At 44.1% G+C, this 17,151-nt stretch overlaps 1 protein-coding gene across 7 annotated transcripts in view; it reads right to left on the bottom strand.

Annotated features, from left to right (window-relative positions):
• Ddx6 (DEAD-box helicase 6) overlaps positions 1–10,488 on the bottom strand; it is a 40,475-nt gene extending 29,987 nt beyond the window's left edge. Inside the window, exons 1-4 of one of the 7 annotated variants that reach the window (XM_048417565.3) lie at positions 10,347–10,488; positions 6,473–6,946; positions 3,210–3,273; positions 2,182–2,286 (exon numbers count right to left, since the gene is read on the bottom strand). In XM_048417565.3, the coding sequence (XP_048273522.1) occupies positions 2,182–2,286; positions 3,210–3,273; positions 6,473–6,672 (369 nt within the window). In that variant the 5' untranslated portion in view covers positions 6,673–6,946; positions 10,347–10,488. Of the gene's footprint in view, positions 1–2,181; positions 2,287–3,209; positions 3,274–6,472; positions 6,947–9,305; positions 9,459–9,533; positions 9,631–9,836; positions 9,959–10,346 lie in introns of those variants that run through there. The other 6 variants (XM_085688662.2, XM_085688659.2, XM_085688661.2 and 3 more) reach the window with 6 other exon arrangements.
• Positions 10,489–17,151: the final 6,663 nt, after the last annotated feature.

The raw sequence follows: 17,151 nt of genomic DNA, 5'->3' as shown, positions 1-17,151 counted from the left end.
CTCTAGAATGTTTACTAGTTTTAAGGGAGGGACATAAAGTAGTTGTCATCATACATTATTGAATAAAAAAAAACACTTGAACAAGATAATCCAAACTAATGACATCACCAATCAGACTGTACACACTACTTTCAAATTCGATACCCTGAGAAACCTGTAACACAAGTTTTGCAGTATTTTTGCTGAGAAAGCATGACTTGGGCCTAATCACAGAGACCCATCAGAAATGCTTAAAAAAATAAATGGAAGAGACTGGAGATGTAGCTCAACTGGTAGAGTGCTCCCCCAGCATGCACAAAACCCTGACTTTGATCCCCAGCACTACATAAATATAAAATTTTCAAGTCTATAACCCTAACCCCCCTTGTACAGAAGGATTAGAAGTTTAAGGTCACTCTTGACTACACAGAGTTTGAGGCCAGCCTGGGATACAAGAGATCCTGTCTCCAAAACAAACAAACAAAAAAAAAACCAACAACAACAACACAAAAAGCAAAGAGGACTAGCAAGATGGTTCGGTAGATATAAGTCCTTGATGTTAAGTGCAACCCCTGAATCTGATCCCCAGAACCTACTTGTAGAAAAAAAGAGCTGACTCCTGTAAGTTGTTCTCTGACCTCCACACATCCACACAAATATAAACATGTGAGTGTGTGCACACACACACAGAATGTTACAACAAAATCAAAGGACTGAACTATGGCTAGGGTGTTAAAAACACTGGCTTCTCCTCCAGAGAGCCCAGATTTAATTCCCAGAATCCATATGGCAGTTCACACTTTTAACTCCAGTTCTGGGGATCCAACACCCTTATCTGGCCTCCTTAGGCTCTGCATGCACATGGTATACAGACATACATGCAGGCAAAACACTTGTACACATAAAATTAAATAAATTGACTGGGCATGGTAACCCATGCCTTTAATCCCAGCCTGACCTACAGAGAAAGTTCCAGGACAACCAAGGCTATTATACGGAGAACTTATTTCTTAGGGAAATAAGTGTTAAAGCTGTCAAGCATCAACACAAAAGCTAGTGCACGCACGCACAATTCCTATTCTTAGAAAATATACACAAAGAGACTCACAAGGGAAGTGATTCTATAATTTATCCTGTAAAAATTCAAGAAAGAAGCCAGGCGGTGGTGGTGCATGCCTTTAATTCCAGCACTCGGGAGGCAGAGGCAGGAGTATCTCTATGAGTTCCAGGCCGGCCTAGTCTACAAGAGCTAGTTCCAGGATAGGCTCCAAAGCTACAGAGAAACCTGGTCTCGAAAAACCAAAAAGTTCTAGAAGCTGGAGAGATGGCTCAGCAGTTAAGAACACTGACTGCTTTTCTATTCCCAGCACCCACATGACAGTTCACAACTGTCTCACACAGACATACATACAGACAAAACACCAACGCACATAAAATAAAAATAAATTTTATATAAAAATTATTATATATAAAACTGGGTAACATTTATGTTTATATAAACAAATGTAGTTTACAGTAAATTTATATATTTATAGTATATTTATATACATAAATTTATAGTAAATTTATATATTTACGCTTGTATTTCAAGAAAAAGCTGAGAGTGACGATGTTTGTCTGTAATCCTAGACTTGGGAGGCCAAGGCAAGAATCAAGAGCTCAAAGCTACACTTCCAATTCAAGGTTAGTATGGACTATATGAAAGCCTGCCCCCCCCCCAAAAAAACCACTAAAAAAGTTCAGAAAAATACCGAACACACCCACAACCCACGTTACACTATTCCCGCATGTTAAAAAAAAAAAAAAACAACAAAAAACACAAATAGGGGTTAGAGAGCTAGAGAGATTGCTCAGCAGTTAAGAGCATTGGTTATGCTTCCAGGGGACACATCTTAATTACCAGCACACACATGATGGCTAACAACCATCTTTTAACTCCAATTCTAGGGGATCTGAGGTCCTCTTCTTGTTTCTGCAGGTACCAGACATATATGCAGACAGAACACCCATATGTGAAATTTCTATTTGTTTGTCAAGAAAGGGTCTCTGTAGACTGTCTGGAACTCACTCTAGACCAGGCTGGCCTCCTGAGTTCTGGGATTAAAGGCATGTGACAGCTCTTTCCAGTAATGAAATGAATATTTTGCTGAAGTGCATAATGCATGATACATAACCTTCATGTAACATAAAGGGTAAACATACCTGAATAGGAGACGGCTTTTCCCAACCCATTTCAAAAATTCCCATTAGCAACTCCCGTTTCAAACAGTAATCTTCAAATTCATTTCCTTTTGTGGAGGTCACATCCTAATTAAACAAAACAATAAAATAAAATACAATCCTGTTTTTGTCATAGTTAGCATGCTTTAAAAAAAAGTGCCTGATGGACCTGAACCATTTCTCCACTTCATCTTAAAAAATACGTACTACTACTGCTTCAATTTCCATTTCAACATTCCCTGGAGAAATACTCAACAAATACACACCACTTAAAAATGGAGCTTTGGGCTGGGCAGTGGCAGTGCATGCCTTTAATCCCAGCATTCAGGAGGCAGAGGCGGGGTGGGGGGGGTGGGGTGGGGGTGCGGTGCGGGTGCGTATTTCTTTGAGTTCAAAGCCAGCCTGGTCTACCGAATGAGTTCTAGAAAAGGCTTCAAAACTTCACAGAGAAACCCTGTCTCGAAAAAACAAAATAACAAAACAAACACCAAACAAAAGCAAAAAAACATGTACATGCATGCATACGCACACACACACACATTACTTAATATATCCAACAACTCATTATTATGTAATCCCAAAGACTGATAGGAATCTTTTTTAGCAATCTAACATCTATTCGCTACACAGTTTCAATCATTTCAAAATGCTTTAAGATTAAGTACAATATATATATATATATATATATATATACACACACACACACACACACACACCACACACACACACACACACAGCCCCTCCCCTAAATAGTGAAATCTTATTTGAAAAAACTAAAGACGCTCAAAAATAAAATCTATTTGCTAGCCTGGTGAGACATACCTAACTACACTCCCAGCACTACTGAGACTAAGGAAGGAGAACGTAGAGTTTGCAGTAAGCCTGGACTATATAGGACACTATCTCAAAATAAAACAAAACAAGGACTAAACACACTGTGTCACTTCATGCAACTACTTTACTTATATTTCCCCCATTCTTCCATTTTTGAATTCTATAACCCAACTTACCGAAGTTTTGATTCTTAGATCCTTTGGAGGGAGTTTTAAAGTCTTTTTCCAGTCATCACCAGGTCTAGAGAGGACATAGTAAACAAAGTTATCTCCATTCATAGTTTCCTCCTTAATACAAATGAAACATTTCAATACTACTACCCCTCTAAAAAAAGCACAGTAAGTTTAATACGCTCACTTCATTAACAAGGAGGGACACTCCTGTACTTAATTAACAAGAGTGTTAATTTCAGGGAACATGTTCTTTGGGAAATCATCTAAGGGGATAAATTAAAGAACAGAAGGGCTGCGAGCATCCATCCTCCTCATCCTAAGATTAGAAGTACAAGTGTTTGTTAAAAAAAAAAGCACATTTTATTTGATCTACTAGTATTTAACTTTAAAAAAAAGTAGCTACAAACATTTAACACCTAGATTTCATGTAAAGGCTCAGTTTCTGGATCTTGAAAGACTGTCAAATCCACAACAATTCAGGGAAGCACACTTTGGCAATAATGTTTCAAGTTCCTGTACGGTGACACTTCAGTAGAACTTAGTAACTACAGCCTTTTCCTTCTTCTTTTTTTTATGCTAAGAAATTAAACCCAGGCCCTTGAAAAGGCCAGGGTGTTGCCAATGGGCTACCTAGTAACCAGACCTTAAAATCACCAAGTGATGCTTGTAAACAGTAGGCACCTTCTAACTTGGCATGGTACCCTACAGTCATCCAAGCCTCTGACTTCTGGTAACTAGCTGAGGGTCCAGAGTCCCAGCTATCCAGGAGAACGAGGCAGAAAGACCACCCGAGCATGGAAGTTCCAGGATAGTCTGAACAACAGAAAGACCTCGACTTAAAATACAAAAGCACACAAAGTCTTGACGTTTCTATGTATTGATTTTATTCTTTATTCCTCTGAGATGGATGCACCAATTATTCCCTCAACCCTTTATTCTCTCATATACAAACTGTGTGTCTAAAAACTTATGAGTAATTTATATAATGATGTATGATGACACCCACCAGGTGATTCCAGCACCCAGGAAGTGAAGTAGGAGGTTTAGGAGTTCAAGATTACCCCCTGGCTACATAGGTACTTGGAGGCCAGTCTAAGCTACATGAAATGCTGTCTCAAAAAAAAAAAAAAAAGCAAATAAGTAATTTATGTAAAATAGTACTAACAAAATAAGAACAGTATTAGCTGTTCATGGACATCTCAGGCCTTTCACCTGGAGACGGTTGAAACTGTCCCCAGAGCACCCCGAAGGTTGATTTGTCTAATGCTAGAGCTTGCATTAAAAGCAAACAGCCTAACACAGGTACCTTTCTTTCTTTCTTTTCTTAAATCTAAACAAAAACTTGCATCTATATAGCCCAGGCCGGCCCTGAACTCATGAACCTCTGCTTCTGAAGACACCACTGAACACTAGATAACCACCTAGTAAACTAGCTTGCCACACAAATTCAACAATGCATAATAGATAAAATATAAAGCAAAAACTGGGTCACAGGGACTGGAGAGATGGCTCAGAGGTTAAGAGCACTGGCTGCTATTCCAGAGGACCTGAGTTCAATTCCCAACAACGACATGGTGGCTCACAACCATCTGTAATGAGATCTGGTGCCCTCTTTCTGGCATGTGGGCATACATGCCAGCAGCACATTGTATGCATAATAAATAAATCAATCTTTAAAAAAAACTGGCTCACAGATTACATTCAAATATTATCTTAAAAATGAGATATCAAAGTGAGCAAACAGCTGGGGGAAATAAGTACTCAAGAGTTCTGAAACAGCAGAAAAAACCCAGAACTCTTCAAAGAGATGACACATTTAGAAAATCCCAGAGGAAAAACTGTTACCCCAAATCAAAAATTTTAAGTTAACAATACTTTCATACTGAAGTGGACATCTGTCCTTAGGAACTGAAAGGAGCCTAAATTTTGCTTGCCTATTTGCGTTAAAATAAACTACAATTTATAAAATATTCCCATTTCTATAGTAGTTAAAACCAATCCCACTGTGCCACTCATCCCAGCAACCAGATCTCCAAGTTCCAGGCCAGCAGGTTACATAGTGTGGTACTGTATCAAAACAACAAAACAGTGGGAATTCTTACAGACCAGCAGTGACTCTCATAGCAATAATCTATATATTATAGTAGCCAGGGAAGACTACTTTTCCCTAAAAGACCCAGATTACGAAAACCATAATACAGTTCAAACTCAGGATGGTGACAACACACCTATAATCGCAGCAGTCAATCAGAGCAGGGGTACAAAGACCTCATCTCAAAAACAAAACAAACAAAAAATAACACACACAAACAAGTCAATAAACCAAGTATCACTCATTATATATGAAGATCTGTAGAGGTTAAACCATTTTATGTACGTCTATATTTTTAACAGACGCCCAACTTTCATTGGATGAACTTTTACATGTTAAATCCTTATAAATCCATTTTTAGAATGACAGTGCCTTCGTCTCTCCCCCACCCCCAAAACAAAGGGTCTCTGTGTAGCCCTGGCTGTCCTTGAACTCGCTCTGTAGACCAGGTTGGCCTGTAGCTCACAGAACTCCACCTGCCTCTGCCTCCCAAGTGCTGGGATTAAAGGTGTGCGCTGCCATTACCATCCAGTTAAAAAATGAAATAAGTCTGAATCTTTAAATCTGCTTTTTCAGGGGGCTGGTTAAGAGCACTGGTCTACGTTTAACTTCCCAGCACCCACCAGGAGGCTCACCACCACCGGCAACTCCAGTTTCAGTGGATCCAACCCACTCTTTTGGCCTTTATGGACACTAGGCATGTATGTAGCAAGAGACATACATGCAGGCGAAATGCCCATGCACATAAAATTTCAAGAAATGCTTTCAAACAGCCTTTACCTGTTGTATAACATTAGAAAGCCCCCTCACCTAAAAAGAAGAGTCGGGTGTGGCGCCTCACACCTGTAACCCTAGCGCTTGGGAGAAACAAGAAGACTGCCACGAGTTCCAGGTCAGCCTGGGCTACAGAGTAAGCCTATCTCAAAAAAACAGACAGAATGGGATCGTTGTATTCACATTTATACGAACAGTACATTTATTTCTTAACAGTAATTTACAGATGCTTATGTTCATCACTTGCTGAGTTAATTATGGCAGGAATACATTATTCTATTACAAATACCCACAGACCATAACCAAGTCATCTGCAATCAAAATGGTTAATGTAAGGCATTAAGTAGACAACAAAAATAGACAGAAACTGTGGTCTCCAAGTTTTTCTTCTAACACTTACTTAATAGTGGCGGTCATGCTCTGTGCTTGCTGTTGAGTGCCATTATTGATTGTGTTGGTGTTTTTCAACTGGTTCATCTGTTGCTGTGTCTGCGTGCCCCCTCCTCCAGGGCCACCACTGGGCTTCACAGGGCCCCTCAGCTGACCATTCTGACTGGACAGACCCATTATAACAGGGTTCTCTGTTCTGGCCGTGCTCATGCTTTGTTAACTGCAAAGGTGTCTCTTTCAAACTTCAAAATTTTTGAAAGTCAGTAGAGAAACTGTAATAACAGTTTATGAGGCTCTCCAAAATGAAGAGATAAATAAGTCTTGCTCAATATATGAGTCCTTTATTGCAATTCAGGCAAGCACCTGTAAGTCTCTGAACGGCAGGCAGCAGTAGTTAACTTGCTCTCATGCACCGAATCAACTCTTTGATTTTTTTTAAGCCCTCTAACAAGCTTGAAGTATATCTGAATTCACTCACTTCAATCTGAAACAAAGAAAAAAATTCAATCAGCAAACAGCAAAGTCAGGGTGTAAAGCTGTTCCCTTCTAAAGAGCTCCTTTGGAATGTTTATCTTTTAAGGACAACTAACAGCCACACTCAGGCCAAATCACTAGTTAAGATAGGAAAGACTGAGTAAGGAGCTGCCTTAAAAACCCAATCTACAAAGACTCCAACCTCACATTAAAATTTTCAAGATCAAAGTAAGCTAGAGAAAATGAGGCAGAAAACACTACTGATAGAATTCAAGTTCACTGTCAAATAACAATCTCCTCTGATGAATTCTCTCCAAGTTCTACAACCTCCAAAAACCATTACATTAATTGCATTAAGACTTGAAATATCACTCAATTTACTTAATGTAAATCTAGATTTAAACAAGGTAAGACAATTCACTAACGTTTTTCTATTTCTCACAGCAACCAAGAGAAAAACTGCTTCAAATAATACAAAGTTATTGGTTTTGACTACAGAAGTTTTTTTTTTTTAATTGAGCTTTTGTTCTTACCAAAATAAATGAAGCGGTCAAAAGATCTGTATGGAGCAGTCTACATGTCAGAAATATTTTGCTTGAAAAATTCTAAGACCCCTCTAACAACCAAACCAAAACACCTCAATACAAAAAACTGAGTGTTGCCTTTCAGTAACGTTTTTCAGGAAGTATATGCTAATTTAAAATAACATGGTTTTTAAAAAATGAAATTCTCTATATAGTTAAGGGAGGGAAAAACAAAACAAAACCCCCAGAGGGTTAAATAAAATTGAAGCTTTAATAAAATTCTCCCGAATCATCCAATTAACAGCTATTTTTAAGAAAAAATTGGTCAAGCTATATTTTAAATTGTTCCCCAAATGAGATTCTCAAAATTTAATGAATAAAAAATTGCCTACCAACCTAGCTTAATCGGTGCTATTTTTTTTGCCATGCACCAATGTATCCCAAACCCAAAACTTTAAAGTCAAAAGAGATCTCAAGTTTTGTTAGCAAGCACTATGTTTGTTAAAACGAAACAAAAACTTTATACACCGACTTGCTCACAAATACTGCTTATCACATGAAGTTGTTTATCTGTTCTGTCAACAGCTATCTTTTTGTACTGACAGGTCTGTATTATGATCAACAGTAGCAGGGACGTCCAACAGGAAAGGTTGGTTACCTGTTTGCAAAGCACTAAGAGGATGAATATTAAGCGACCATCATTACTGTCAATCAAACACAGTAAGACCTCCTATTGCCTTAAATCCAAAGTGAGCCTCCGATAGCTGCTCCCTTCTTAAACTGACACCTGCAGTGCAGTTTTACGTCTCAGAGGAGAAAATATTCTTCCTACCCCTCCCCAATTTAGATTTGCAAGTTAGATCCCAACATTAAAAAAGGAAGGGAGGAAGGAAAGAAAAGAAGAAAGGAAGGAAAGAGAAAGAAAGAAAGAAAGAAAGAAAGAAAGAAAGAAAGAAAGAAAGAAAGGAAGGAAGAGAAAACAACCCCCACGAAGGAACGTCGACTTAGTTGGGAGGAGCCCCTGGCGGAGTTAATTACAGCACTTCCCAGACCGCGGTTAGCAATTGACAGTTTCACACCCAAGACTGTACCATCAGCTCCAACAAGGGCTTTTGTTTGCAAATGCAGCGCAATTTCTCTAAGCCTCAGCAGGAAGTTAGAGTGGGGTTATTCTGAAGGAAAAGGGCGCTGTGGAAAAGGAAAGAGCCAAGCCAAGGACTGGAGTCCGGTAACCGTAGGGCACTAATCCCTCGCCCCCTCCCCCAACCACACTCTTCATACCCAGCTCCCTCGGACCAAAACGCCAAAGGATTTGGTGCCCTGCAATCCTATCTGCGCCACAGGAGCCTCAACCAGGTCCGCGAGTAGGAAACAATAGGGACTCCCCTCGGAAAGCCCGGGAGAGAACCCCCAAACTGGAAAGCGTCTCCTTTCCTCTGAGCCGCGGCGTCTCCCCCAAGCCCCCGGTACCCCGCGACCTGCAAGGCCTACTTGCACCCGAGCAGCTGCGGGTCCTCGCCTGGCCCCGGCTCCGGACCGCACAGCCCTGCCGCCCCGCATAGGGCCGCCGAGTCCCGGCCGCCGCGCCGTCCCCGCTCCCGGCTGCCACTCGGCTCGCCCCGAGCACTCCGCCGCTCCTCCTCCAGACCCCGCCGCGCACCGCATTCCTCGGTTCTACTCCTCTCCGCCTCCCCCGCTCCACTTAGCGGCCGCCCGCCCGTCCTCCCCCCACCCCCTGGCCGGGCCTGGGCTCCGGGCCTCCGCCCCAAGCGCGCCCCGACGCCCGCCCGAGGGGGCTCCCCCGCGACCTTCACGGCCCTGCCGACCCCGACCACATCGCCTCACCCACCACGCCCCGCGGCTCGGGCCCGAGTCCTACCACCGAGGCCACTCCCGCTCCGCACCCTCGGTCCTTTATTGTTGACTCGAAGCTCCCAAAATGGCGGCGGCTCCTTCCTCCTCGGAAACCTCCGCCCGCCCCCACCCGGCCCCTCGCCGCTACGCCCGCCGCCCCGCCCCCGCTGCGCCGCCCGCGCCGCCGCCGCCACCGCCGCCGCCACCTCCCTACGCTACCTCGGTCGCGGCCCGGTGTGTGGGCGCCCCCGAAGTCGCCGCCGGGCTGCGCTGACTCCGCTCCTCTGCCCCCTCCCTTGCCCGCCGTCGTCGCCGCCGCCTCCCTCCCTCTTCCCCAGCCTCTCCGCATGGCGGCGCACGGCGGCTCCTCCTCCACACAAGATGGCGAGAGCTCGGCCGCTGCAGCCCGTCGCGGCGTCCCGGCTTCCTGGGCGAGGCGGCCGAGCCCTTTCCCTGACCCGACCGAGCTCGGGGGAACGTGGGGCTGCTTTCCGGGAAGGACGGACGGGAGGGAGGGCTTGCCTGCGGCGCGGAGGAGACCCAGCTGGGACGCGAACGGTGTCCGGGGACAGTCGCCCTTGCCTCCGTCCCTCCGAAGCTGGCTGGCGGGCCGGAGCCGGCGGGGAGGGCTGCTGACTGCTGAGCAAGGACGCGCTCGGAGGGCAGCCGGCGCGGGCTCGGCGGCGGGAAGCTGACCTGGGATGGTTGGGAGGCTGCCGCGAAGCCCGGTCGCACCTCCACCCGGGGACGCGCGGAAGTGGGGCCGGCGGGGCCCACGCTGCTGGGGAGCCCGCTCCCGGGGAAAGCGAGAGCCGGGAGCGCGCCCTCGGTCGTGGGTTACCGAGCCCAGAGTGCAGACGAGGTCACCCTTTCTTCCGGCCCGGAGTGACACTCTTCTAGAAAGAAGGGCGGATCGCCTCTACTAGCGAGGACTCACTTATGGAAATGGGAAAACAGTAGATTCTCCCGCCTGACCCTCACTGCAGATACTTGTGCGTTTGTTTCTTTGATTTTCAGATCCTGATGTCTTACCCTTAATAGAAAAAGCCGTCTTGTTCCAAGTAAAGTAAACATTTGGAGATAGAATCGAGTTGGGCCAAAGGGAAAGTGAAAACCTGGGTCTCACGCAGCTGGGAGGCGGAAATAAATGGTCTAACCATATGTGACAATAGGTCTCCATCCCGGAACACCGACTTGATGGGCCCTGGACAGTCAATACTTAGTCACTGACTGGCAGCTCCTTTTTTTTTTTTTTTTTTTTTTTTTTTTTTGCCACGGCTTCCAACTTGAGACCAATGAGAGAAAGCCAAATCTGTTCTCTAAACCAATGACTTCCTGATTCTAGCCCTCCTCCCGCTTTCTTTCCAACAACATCCAATGAGAATAAGCCTGAAGCCTTTCTTCCCTCCCACCTCAATTTTTTCTTTTACTTACTGTAGCGCTTATCTCCCCCCCCCCCTTTAAGGGCTCAAGTCTTTACCAAACTTCGATGGATGCTTACTTGACCCCATTGCCACTGCAAGCCCCAAACAAATAACAGCCTGTTGTCATTTGATGATTCTGATGTAGTTCCGTAGAGCAAAGATTGCCGCTTGTTGGTTAAGACAGATTGTTGCAAGGTACCTCTGACTAGCCTGGAACTCATGACTGGGATTTACAAGTGTGTGCCACCACAATAAGTACTTGTCATCATCATTATTATTACTACTATATTTTACTTTTTGCAATTCTGAGTTTAAAGCATGACATCTCCCACCCAGATTTTAAAATAACTACTCATGCAAGGAAATAGGCTCACACGTTATACTTACCCTGGAGAGAAGCTAAATGAGCTAATTTTTATTTTATTTATTTATTTGTTTGTTTGTTTGTTTATTTATTTATTTATTTTGGTTTTTCGAGACAGAGTTTCTCTGTGGCTTTGGAGCCTGCCCTGGAACTAGCTCTTGTAGACCAGGCTGGTCTCAAACTCAGAGATCCGCCTGACTCTGCCTCCCGAGTGCTGGGATTAAAGGCGTGCGCCACCACTGCCCAGCCCTCAAATTGTTTTTATTTCTTCCTTTTAAAATATATTTTAGGTCTGGAGAGCTGGTTCATCTGTTAAAGGCTAGGTTCTCAACCCAAAATATAAAATGTATTTTATTTGATGTGTATGTTTTGCCTAGAGTATGTCTGTGCACCATATGTGTGCAGGGGGCAGAGGCCAGAAAGGGGCCTTGAATCACCTGGAGCTGGAGTTACAGATGGTTGTGAGCTACCACGTGGGTGCGTGCTGAAACTAAACCAGGATCCTCTGAAAGTGCAGCCAGTTGGGATGTTCTTGCCACTTAGCCATCTCTCCAGCCTCAATTTGCCCCATTAAGGATAGGAATTTGGAAGGAGGCCTCTCTCTCATGGAGTCCCTTTCTCCTACAGTCTCATACCCATTCAAGGTATGGGACCAGCCCCCCCCCCCAAAAAAAAAAAAAACAAAGTAAGGGGGTATTAACCTTCACAAATTAATTTGTAAAGGGAACTGGGATCAAGTAAGGACAAAAGCTAAAGGAAGGAGACAAGCAAAATGAAATAATCGATATGAAATAGCTGCCCCATCTCAGTAGGAACCGTACCGCTAGCACTCTTAAGCAGTCTGCCTCTTTTAAGAGACAATCCCCTTTCTCCTCGGCTATCTATGGCAGCCCTTTTCTGGTGGGGAGAATGGAGATTTACACTTAAATTAGCACCGTTTGGACCGTGTATTAGGATTCAAGTTGCTGTGAAGAGACACCATGGCCATGGCAACTCTTATAAAGGAAAACATTTAATTGGGGTGGCCCCCTTATAGTTTAGAGGTTCAGCCTATTATTGTCATGGTGGGGCATGGCAGTGTACAGGCAGACATGGCGCTAGAATAGTAACTGAATAGCCCTACATCTTGCAGGCAAAAAGAAGGTTTGAAACACTGGGCAGAATCTTGGACATATATGAGACCTCAAAGCCCACCTCCACAGTGCAGTGGCACACTTCACCCAGCAAGACCACACCCATTCCATAAGGGCATACCTCCTAATAGTGCCACTCCCCATGAGACTATGGGGGTCAATTACATATAAACACCACAGACTATTTTTAATTTTTTTTTTGTTTTTTTGTTTTTTGTTTCTTGAGATAGGATTTCTCTGTTAGCTTTGGTTGTCCTGGAACTCTCTGTATACCAGGCTGGCCTCAACTCAGAGATCCACCTGCCTCTGCCTCTGGAGTGCTGGGATTAAAGTCATGCAGGAGCACCACCCAGCTGCCATTTAGATCGTTTTAGTGTGGGTTCAGTTTTAATGCTTGTGAGTCCAAAGGCCAATCACAATGCATTTTTCTCCCTAGTTCAGATTAGCACTGAGCTAAACTTCCAATTTAGATTATTATTTTTAAGGTGCATGGTAATCCATTACTCTTTTAAAATGCTTTTTTGGACTAGGCTGTGTTCACACCTGGGTGGGATTAATTGGGAGGCAGAGACAGGCAGATCTCTGACAGTTTGAAGTCAGACACAGTGAGGTCCAGGTCAGCTAGGACTACACAGTGAGACCCTGTCTTTAAAAAAGTAGGGTAGAGGTTTGTAGCCAGATAGCCCAGTGGTAAAGATGTTTGCCACTAAACCTGACAACTTCAATTTGACTCTCAGGACCAGAACTTAATCCTATACATTGTCCTCAACCTCAAATGTCTGCCCACATGTACAATTAAACGTGATTTTAGAAAATGCAAATGTGGATCTCGAGAAATGACTCAGAGGTTGGAAGCAATTGCTACTCTTGCAGAGGACCTGGCTGGGTTCAATTTCCAGCATCCACATGGTAGCTCAGAGCTAATTCCAGTTCCAGGAGATTTGACACCCTCTTCTGGACCAGGCACGCACACACCTTGCACTTACATGAGGCAAAACACCCATACACATAAAAAAAAAGTAAGACTTAAAAGGGGGTTCTTTGCTAGTGTACAGCGTATCTTTATATTTATAAAATGTATACTTTTTGCGGAAAATGATCCAGAAATCCACCTCCAAGGTAAATAAATATAAAAATACTTTAGCAATAGGACAAACAAGGATGGAAATGAGTTAGACACATTCCCTAAACAGCCAGATGTAGTTTGTGGAGTTTTACTCTCTATGACAGGTAACATCCCTTGACTACCATCAGTTAGCCAGCTCAGCTGGCCAGGTGTCTGGGCCTCATCAGGGCACGCATGGTGTAGTCTGATCGTCACCCAGACGTCTCATATTCATTTTGCTCTTTCGTTTTCATAAGATCACTATGCACCACTAGTTTTTACTTATTAATTTGAAAATACTGTGTGGTTGAAAAGAGTGAAATCTGGAAAGTAACTTTTTAGGCACAAACTTACTTTGGTTTATTCAGATCAAGAATACATTGACAGGGGGCTGGAGAGATGGCTCAGAGGTTAAGAGCATTGCCTGCTCTTCCAGAGGTCCTGAGTTCAATTCCCAGCAACCACATGGTGACTTACAATCATCTGTAATGGGGTCTCCTCTTCTGGCGTCAGACATGCACACAGACAGACTATTGTATACACAATAAATAAGTAAATATTTTTTAAAAAAGAATACATTGACAGGGTCCTCGTGCCAGATGCCTTGGTCCCCTTGAGGACTTTCCAAGTTAGTTCTGGGACCGTTCCTAGCACATCCCATTGTGACCCTGTTGAGCTGCTCTGACGTGTGGTGGATTACCAGGTCCCAGCTGTACCTGAGCCTGTGACAAGATGCTCTTTCTGAACGCTCTTCTCTGAGTGGATAGCAAAGAGCCTGAACAACCATGAAGAGTGCCCAGCCACTGAAAGCAGAACTGTAATCTTAAAAATGAGGCCTGAAGCCAGGTGGTGGTGAACACTTTTATTCCCAGCACTTGGGAGTCAGAGGTAAGTAGATCTTTGTTCTTTGCCAGCCTGGTCTACATAGCAACTTTCAGAAAACCAGAGCTACATAGAGAGAGCCTGTCTTAAATAAATAAGAAAATAAAATCATACTGTTTTGTGTGTATGTGGGATGTAAATGTTCCCAGTGAACATGTGCAGGTCAGAGGACAGCTCCATAGAGTCAACCCTTTCGTTTTGGGTTCCTGGCAGCAAAGCGCCTTTATCTGATTAACCATTCTGCTGGCCCCAATTTATCTCTTCCTGCCTTCCTTCCTTCCTTCCTTCCTTCCTTCTTTCCTTCCTTTCTTCCTTCCTCCCTTCCTTCCTTCCTTTCTTCCTTCCTCCCTTCCTCCCTCCCTTTCTTTTCTTTCTTTATAGGCAGTGCCTTACTATGTAGCTATGGTTGTCCTGGAGCTCACAAAGATTCACTTGCTGTTGCCTCTCTGGGCGCTAAGATCAAAGGCGTGCACTACCATGCCCAGCTTCTCTTTCTTTAAATAATTTTTAATACATTATTCTGTCACCCTTTCCAGTTCTTAGAATATCCCTTTGTTGGCTCTTCCCCTCAACTTGGATTCATGCTCAAAAATTTCTCCGTTCATTCTGTCTTTCCTTTGTTTGAATCAGGATCTCGTGTAGCCCAGGCTGGCCCAGAGCTTACTCTGAGGATGACCTTCAGCCCTTACTCTGAGGATGACCTTCAGCCCTTACTCTGAGGATGACCTGAACTCTTACTCTAAGGATGATGACCTGAGCTCTTACTCTGAGGATGATCCTGAGCTGCCCCCCACTTGATTTCCCACAGGTTTCTTTCCCTTTCAGTCAACAAACTGAGACACTCTTCCCTTCCTCATTCAGCCACTGCTATAGGTCTCCTGGGGACAGCAGCTATGCCACATGGGAAAAGCCTTGCAACTTCTTCCTCTGTATTATCACTTCCGCCCCCGCCCTCCACCCCCGCCTCCAAGATAGCTGCCACTGTCCCAAGCCAGGAATATTTTTTTCCCTTTCTTCTCTTGTTTGGACTATTCCTGTAGCTTCTCGGACTTCTTCTGCCTCTCCCTCTCTAGCCCGTTGTGCACACGAAGGCGCAGGAATTTTCCAGTCTGTTCACCAACCAACTCCAGAGGCTTTAAAATGATTCTGTTACAGTCAGAATAAAATGAAGTCCCCATCTCTCTTCAAAACAAAAAACTCCCGAAGTGGAGCTGAACCTACTTACTGCTCTGAGTCACTGCTAAGACTATTTTCATGATTTTAAAAATGTATCTATTTATTAGATTAAGTTATTTTATGTGTACGAGTCACCTGTCTGTGTGTCTGTGTGTCTGTGTGTCTGTGTGTCTGTGTACCATTTGCACGCCTGCTGCTAGAAGAGGACAGCAGATTCCCCGGAGCTGGAGTTACAGGTGGTGGTGAGTCCCCATGTAGACATAAGGACCTGAACTCCGATCCTGAGCAAGAGCAGCCACTGCTCTGAACTGTGGAGCCATCTCTCCAACCCTTCCGTTTTCCTTTCATTTTTGAAGATAAAGTCTTTTTCTTTTTTTCCAGTAGTTATAGAGCCAGTCCTGGAACTTGCCCTGTAGACCAGGCTGGTCTTGAACTCACAGAGATCCACCTACCTCTGCCCCCCGAGTGCTAGAATTAAAAGTGTGCGCCACCACTGCCCGACTAAGATAAAGTCTTATTAAGAAATCCTGACAGTGACCTCCTTTGTGGTGGTCTTCTTGCTCACAAGTGCTGAGAACACAAATGTTCTACACCCTGCTGTCTGACACAATTGCGTGCATACGTAATGGTATTTAAAAACGAGCCGCTCCCTTATTCTGTATGCCATTTATTTGAAATGTCTTGCTTATTGCTTTTACCAAGTCCAACTCAAATCCACTTCTCCACTGAGCAGCTGATCCTTTGCGCTCCTGCTACACGGGGCTCTTTTATTGCTAAGGTGCCCCTGGCAGGTGGGCTCAGAAGAGTCTGGATTTTTCCAGGGCAGATGTCAGGAGTGCAGCTGTTTATTTTCTCCAGCTCCCCGGTGTGGGCTGAACAATGTGCTGTGTGGCCTACTGGGATTTTAGCTTTGTGCCATCGCTCTTCATCAATATGCTGAATTTTTTTTGTTGTGTTGGTTTTGTTTTTCAAGACAGGGTTTTTCTGTGTAGCCCTAGCTATCCAGGAACTCACTCTGTAGACCAGGCTGGCTCAGACTCACAGAGATCTGCCTGCTTCTGCCTCCCAAGTGTGAGGAATAAAGACGTGTGCCACCACTGCCTGTCTAATATGATCCTAACACACCGAGGACAGGAGCAAAATCATGTTCATCTTTCCTTTGCCAATGACACACAGTAAGGGACTTTGTATGCGTGTAGTAGAAGCTCAGGAAATGTTTGGTGAATTGATTGACTAATAGATCGAAATAATGAGCTTGAAAAGTCTTTTTTTATTTGTATTTTTATTTTTCCATTCAAAAGTTTCCACTTCCTTTGAAAAGTCTTTCATGATGTCTAATCCATTATAAATATGTTTTCTTTTCATGTATTTATTTATTTACTCTTTGGAGACAAAGTCTCACTATCAGCTTTGACTGACCTGGAACTCTGTACACCAGGCTGGCCTTGGACTCAGAGAGATCTGCCCGCCTCTCTCTCCTAACTGTTGAAATTAAATATATGAGCTGCCATACCCGGCTAGTTATTTTCTTTTTTTTTTTTTTTTTGTAATTTTATTAAATTATAAAAAGTTTCCATTTACGCCCCTCCTCCCAACACCCTCCCACTCCCCCCCTCCCTCTCCTCCTCCCTCTTTGTCCCCTAGGGAAGTCAGGGTCTCCTGCCCTGTGGGAAGTCCAAGTTCCTCCCCCCTCACTCCAGGTCCAGGAAGGTGAGCATCCAAACAGACTGGATCCCAAAAATCCAGTATATGC

Source organism: Myodes glareolus, chromosome 4 (assembly GCF_982192425.1).
Source record: "Myodes glareolus chromosome 4, mMyoGla1.1, whole genome shotgun sequence".
Classification (NCBI taxonomy): Eukaryota; Metazoa; Chordata; class Mammalia; order Rodentia; family Cricetidae; genus Myodes; species Myodes glareolus.
The sequence above is the reverse complement of the archived record's forward strand: the minus strand, read 5'-3'. Positions and strand labels throughout refer to the sequence as shown.